The following is a 6,790-nucleotide window of genomic DNA, read 5'->3' as shown; positions in this document are numbered from 1 at the left end:
TGAGAGAATGTAAGATTCTTTAGCCCAATTTTGTGTACCCAATTAAGTATAAAATAATGTTGCCCAATTTAAAGGGATTGAGTGTTTTACTTTAATAGAAGTTAAATCTTATACATTTATTCAATTACTTGAAGGACATGTCAAATTAAAAGTTGATCATTTTAAATTAATCATCCCTCTACCTATTAGGGTTACACAAACAAAATATGCATAAAATTCTAGTCTCAATCACTTAGGGCTTGTGTAATTAAGGAAAGATGTCAAGAGGGTTACTACCAACAAATTATATATTGTTAAAAACATAATTAAAAATGTTAAAAAATTTTTAAAAATTATAAAAACATTAAACTACAATTGTTTTCAATCATAATAACAAAAAATTGTTTCGGTAATTGTTTTCAATAATGATAAAAAGTTCTCAATTTCAAATAATAATAAAATAAATTGTTCTACTAAGTGTGCTAAATAATAAATCTATAAATTTTTTAGAAAATAACATTTTTCTTTCGTTATTAAATTAAATTTGTTATATATATATAAATTTAAAATAAAGAAAAATATTGCTTTTAAAACCAATATTTATTTAAAGCTGTATTTTTATTTAAAATATAACTAAAAGCTTTATATTAATGGAATCAACAATATACGAAACAAATATGAAATTAATGAGTAATTTAATAAATATGATGATAAATTTATGTAATAATATTTTTAAGATAATATTAAAATAAGAAATAAATAAAATAATTATTTAAAATCATTAACATCAGATATATATTTTAAAATATATTATTTGTCAAATATTTTTACTTAAATTTTAATATTATTTAAGTATCATTAAACATCATATATGTGATGCATTAATAAGTAAAATGGGGAAAATTTGCATCTGCATGCTACAACAGCAAGGTTTGTCTTTTCCTGGCCTAATTCTCAGACTACTATCGCCCTCACTTCTAGAATTTCCAAACGACTTAGCAAGAGTTGAAATTGCCTAACTTTCACGAGCACTATTCCATCTACTTCTTCTTCTTCGATTTGGAAGATGACTGATTGTAAGCTGTTCCCTGAAATTTAAGACAAGCCAGCAATAGCATTGCAATCGAGACAATTAATAATTATTTAGTCTACATGCAATGAACTCATGATATTTGATATCTAATTAAACAGATTCAAAGCCAAAGCCAATTGCAATAGAAAACAATCGAATTGATGCATAGGTGAAGCCCATTACCTGAAGCCATTCATCCATTGAGGCATCAGTAGTCCCAGTTCCAACTTCCACTTTTGAAGCCGCCTTAGTTTTCTAGCAAAATAATGAAGGCAAACATACTATAAGCACTTGTCCCTACCACTCTCACTCCTTATAAGTCGAAGCTTTCTCCAATGTAAGACAAAAATCACAAATTTTAACATTCCCACATTGTCAGTGCAATAACTCACAAATGGCTTAAAATAGGCCCATGCTAGGACAAACGTACATTTTCTTCCATGTATCCATGGATGTGCTCTTTTCTTAAAGATATTCGACACTATTTTTCATAATAATAATAATAAAAGCCTTTTCTAGATTTCATCTTATAAATAACTAGCCTTAAACATACATAGATATTAAAATAAATTAATAGGACAACTACAAGGTGGCACAACGAGTTACCTGGGAGATTCGCTTAAACTGACCATGAATCCATAAACCAAGGAGAACAACAAGTGAAATCCCCAGGGTCACAAGAAAAACTGACTCGACACTGACGAAACCACCAGCCTCAACAACTTCAATGGTACCATTATAGAATGTACTTTGGTATGGGCTCTGGTTTATCTCATAGACAACCGTACCCACAAGATCAAAAGTTCTGGGCTGCATCAAAGCTCTAGACGTGTAAGCTTTTGTGTAACACAGCCCTTCTAACAAAAAGAAATTACATACAACTCTAAAGCATAAAATTCCCATGTAATTATTTACCTGTAAGAACTTGCTAACAGCAAATATGTAAGGGAATGTAGCTTGCGTTGAAGGGGGTACAGATGCATTGTCAAAAACCTACATTTAAACAGACACTTTCAATTTAAATCCACAACATAGATGGTAAAACTACAAGATAATGAGGTGTATGATCAACTTGGTAGAAATACAGAAGCTTAAGATATTTTTCAAATAATTAAACAAGCCATTGATGATAAAGTGTAGAAAAAATTCAAAACTTAAACCATATAATAATTAAAACCCAACAACAAAGCATTATAATTACACAATGACCAATTAGAGCATGAATGTCTCAACTATCTTTGCAAGCTCAATCTCCAACCTTAAAGGACATGGTATTCAATTAAGAAAAGGTTTTGAGTTACTAAATAATATAATTAATCAAAATGAAATCTTGACTCACTGATAAATTAGGAATATTTGAAAATTAGTTTATGATTACCTGTGCTGTAAGATTTTGAACAAGCATGCGATGATCAAAAGGGAGATGAACACTGGCTTCGATTGCAATGATATTCAAAGGTGACTCCCCTGCAATTTAACGAAGTAAGTCGTGACTGATAAAAAAGAGGTAAACATGTAAGCATAGCCAACAATAGACAGATAAATTAACCAGTTTTAACACATCAAATTTTACTAGAAGATGAGCCAATAATGTTGTGTAGACGAAATAATTACCAACATTTTCCATCCCAACAAGGAGTTCTGTCTTTTCTCCAGCTGGAACCACTGCCCACGTAAAAACAAAAAAAGGGGTTACCAGTTAGAAATTAAATAAAACAAGCACATCGCTCTCTAATCATACAACATCACAAAGTCCTTACCTTTGCCACTATTTCTGGGGAAAAAACAGATAGTTTCAACTCCAGGAGCTGGCTTAAAATTGCTACCAACAAAATCCTGAACATCCTCACGAACAATCCCAAGCTTACTTCCTTCAACATCAGCCTCTATTTCTGACTGACACCTAACGACTATCAAACCAGAGGAAAATCATGTTACCCCATAATTTAAAAACAATAGTGACACTTATCAAACAAGAGTGAATAGGAAAAGCTGAAAGGAACTGTGAAAAGATACTGAAATATCAGTAGCCAACGTTTTTGTTTTCTTTCTTCCCCCTAAAAATTAAAAGAAACGAAACTAATGCAATGCAACCAGGATTACAAATCAATCATACATTAGAGAAATAAATCAAATTCACATGAATGTAATGAGAATATAAGTACTAAAAGAAACCGAAAGTAATTGTATCTCATGTCGACAGATCAAACAATCATGGAAACTCTAGATAAAATAAATAAATTGGTAAACACTAGATGTGGGAAATATGATTTCAAACCCTGAAACAAAGGAAATTGGAGGAGAAGTAACCCAAAGAAGAAAACCCTTAAAATTTTCATTGCCATTTCTGGGAGTTTGTTATTTTCATCAAAGAAAAATTAAAAAAAATGAAAAAAAGAAGTAATTTATATACCCAACAACACGTAGATTAAACAAAACTGTAGATTGGATCTTTAAATAACCCAACTTCATTTGCAATTGAACAACTTTTAGCTACGTCGTTTTCGTAGTTTAAGAGTATGATAAAACATAACACTTGACTATTTGAAAGATTATATAGATTTTTACTCAATTGTCTGAGGTAACTTGTTTTCCGTGGATAGGTGACACAGAAGGGCAGTTCGTGAAGGTGCATCGGTGCTCAAAGAGCCCTTGTATTTTTATGTGTATATTTTAACTTTAGATCATAGTAGTGGCATGTTTGGTAGTATTTACATTTCGAACCATTTACGTCATATGACTTGGTTGTGTATAAATGAGGCCATAAAGGCCATTTGGTTTTTGGTTTCTATGTATGTGGTTCGTTGTTTATGCTCATAACTTTAAAGGCTTGAATGTTATTATGTCCTAACTTCGAGTAGAAGTAGCATTTTCCCTTTTACTGCTTCAGAGTAGAACTTTGTTCTTAGGCTTATTATGTGTTAGTTTAGTCACTAAACAATATTTAATTGTATTGATATTATTATAGTTTTGTAATGATAAATTGAAATGAGTGAAGTATATGATATTAACACTTGTGTAGATAAAACCATGCCCATGGATCACTTTAGACTATGCAAGGGAATTATCGAGAGTTATACTTATGAGATTTTTATGCATTAAAGATTTCACAATTATCATATTATCGAGATAAGGTATCATGGTGCTTTAAGTTCAACACATATTAAACCTCCATGCATAGGATGCCTATAACTAATCTCGTAAATTGAAGTATATGATACTTGGGGAAAACATATAAGTGCTTGTTATAAGAACAAATGCATTGAACATGACCCATTATGAGAGTTTTTTATTTGGTATTTCACTCAAGTGTCTATGGAAATACTATCATGTGTTAGTAGTGTGAATAATCCTTAGACTTATTTGACTAGCTCACTTTGAATCTTGAGTGTTATACTTTGATTCACCACAAAATGGGTCCTTATCAACAAATGCTTAAAGTAGGATGTTTTGGGTATGGCATAATCCATACAAAGGTGATGGAATGGTCTAGAGAAGACCCATTGCCCCAAGTGATAAGAGGGGACATATCTTATATGCTATTATATGCTATTAACTCATATTAACCGTAAGTCATTGGCCAAGACAATTAATTTGGGTTAACACAAGGAGTTTTCAAGACTAACATGAATAAGAAAATGTAGACATCATACCATTATTTAAGCTTATCGAGATATATGATGGAAGATCAAATTACACATAGATTTCAAACACCGAAAGGTTTTGTTGAAAAAATATTTTGACACTCTTCCAATAATTGGAAGTCACAATGAATTGTTAGATTTCTATTATAATCTATGAATATAATTATTTCTTAATTGAAATAGATTATATTTATTGTCGACATAATTTAGAGAGTACTTTAAAGGATAAATTATTTTGAATTATTTTTATTTAAAATATTAGTTATATATCTATAACATGATTTTATTACAAAAATAATGGATAATTAAAACTAAAAAAATAAATAGAAAAAATAGGAGTGCCATATTTGTAAATTTAGTGTGTATCTTGTCATATTATAATATCAGTTTTCTATCTCGTGTAATGCATGAGTTAAGTTGTATATTTTAATTTTAAAATTTTATATTTATTAGTTAAAAATTTGTAACATATGATTGAGAAAGTGAAATAAATACTATAAATATTTAATTTTTAGAATTAAGATAATTTGTATTATGATAAATATAAATTTTGAATGTTTAAAATAAAATAAAATTAATTCTTGATATTCATTAAAATGATAAAAAAATTAGAATTTTAAAAATGAACTTATTACCGTCTTTGTTTCATATACTCAATATCTACTTAAATAGTTGTTTCAAAATATTGATATAGTCTAATTTTAGAAAATAAAATTAATAATTAATTAACTTATAAAATATCTTAAAAATACGTGTTTACTTGACAGAGAATCTTTTATTGCAATATTACCATAACAATAATTGTATAATAAAATGTGTAATATTTCTGGTATTACACTTTTGTATAAAAATAATAATAATCTTTTATACATTGTGTGTCATATAAAGTTGTCAATATTAAAATAGTTGTAAAACATGTGGTCATACGGATGGTTATTATAAAAAAAGAAAAAGGTAAATTATTAAAATAGTCATTTTTGTTTATCTCATATTACATTTTAGTTACTTATATTTAAAATGTTACGTTTTAGTCACTTATGTTAACATGTTGTAAGATTTTAGTCACTAAGTTGTTAATTGTAGTTAACGGTGTAACGATAAGCTGATGTGGCACATTAAATCATCATTTCAAACAAATTTTAGGTTAAATTATACAATTAATCCCCGTATTTTATTTGTTATGAGCAATTTAATTTTTTTTCTGTTATGTTCTTTTAATATATATTTTTTTATTTTCCATTTTCTCATCTTTCTCTCTTTTTTCCTCATTTATCCATGTCTTTTAAAGTAGTTTTTCTACGTTTTTCATTTGTCAAAATTAGTCCTTATACTTTTATTTTTTTGAACAATTTAATTTTTCCTTTTTATTTTTTATTTTCCTTTTTTCTTCCCATTTAGTTTTAATAAATGGAAAACATAAAAAACTACATTAAAGGAGATGGAGAAGAGAGGAAAACAGAGGAAGAAGTAGAAGAATGAAAAAAAAAGAAAAATTAAAAGAACATAAAAGAAAAAAATTAAATTGCTCAAAATGGAAAAAATATGTGGACTAATTGTATAATTTAACATATTTTTTTAAATGATAATTTAATGTGTCAAGTCAGTTTATCGTTACATCGTCAACAATAATTAACGGTTCAGTAACTAAAATGTTACAACACGTTAACGTAAGTTTCTAAAACATAACATTTCAAATATAAATGACTAAAATGTAACTTGAGGTAAACAAAAGTAGCTATTTTAATAATTTATTAAAGGAAAATAGTTGTAATCTGTATAATAATGGTAACTCCTTATAAATGTTAAGAAGATAATTTTAAAAGAAAAATAGTTGTAATATATATGGTAATGGAATTTTTTTATTTATGACGTAAATGTAGTATAAGAATTGAATAGAATTTTGTGTAATTATTAATGTTAATAAAATTATGATTTCCATAATTAAGAATTAAGAATATATATATATATTAGAAATCAAATGTGAATATAAACAACAATTAATACAATATTGATTTTAAAATTTAAAGACAACAATAATTACCATAATATTAGTTACCATAAATTCAAATGTAAACATAAATAAAATTGTTTAATA

General features: G+C 27.6%; 1 protein-coding gene across 1 annotated transcript; it reads right to left on the bottom strand.

Annotated features, from left to right (window-relative positions):
• Positions 1–803: 803 nt before the first annotated feature.
• On the bottom strand, positions 804–3,471 carry LOC108478870 (translocon-associated protein subunit alpha-like). The gene is made up of 8 exons (XM_017781327.2): positions 3,330–3,471; positions 2,812–2,961; positions 2,666–2,716; positions 2,430–2,518; positions 1,967–2,044; positions 1,658–1,861; positions 1,235–1,306; positions 804–1,067 (listed from the first exon to the last, which is right to left on the bottom strand). Exons 1-8 carry the CDS (start codon positions 3,394–3,396, stop codon positions 1,020–1,022), a joined length of 759 nt encoding a protein of 252 aa, XP_017636816.1. The 5' UTR covers positions 3,397–3,471; the 3' UTR covers positions 804–1,019.
• Positions 3,472–6,790: the final 3,319 nt, after the last annotated feature.

Source organism: Gossypium arboreum, chromosome 12, assembly GCF_025698485.1.
Source record: "Gossypium arboreum isolate Shixiya-1 chromosome 12, ASM2569848v2, whole genome shotgun sequence".
Taxonomy (NCBI): domain Eukaryota; kingdom Viridiplantae; phylum Streptophyta; class Magnoliopsida; order Malvales; family Malvaceae; genus Gossypium; species Gossypium arboreum.
This window is presented reverse-complemented; position numbering and strand designations above follow the sequence as displayed.

What these genes read in the sequence shown, in the direction of transcription:
- LOC108478870 (XM_017781327.2), bottom strand. Translation starts at nt 3,396, where the DNA reads ATGGCAATGAAAATTTTAAGGGTTTTCTTCTTTGGGTTACTTCTCCTC. An exon ending in TTCAAAATCTTACAGCACAG is followed by an intron (nt 2,045 to 2,429) that starts GTAATCATAAAC and finishes GTTTAAATGTAG; the next exon opens with GTTTTTGACAATGCATCTGT. An exon ending in AGTTTAAGCGAATCTCCCAG is followed by an intron (nt 1,307 to 1,657) that starts GTAACTCGTTGT and finishes TTATTTTGCTAG; the next exon opens with AAAACTAAGGCGGCTTCAAA.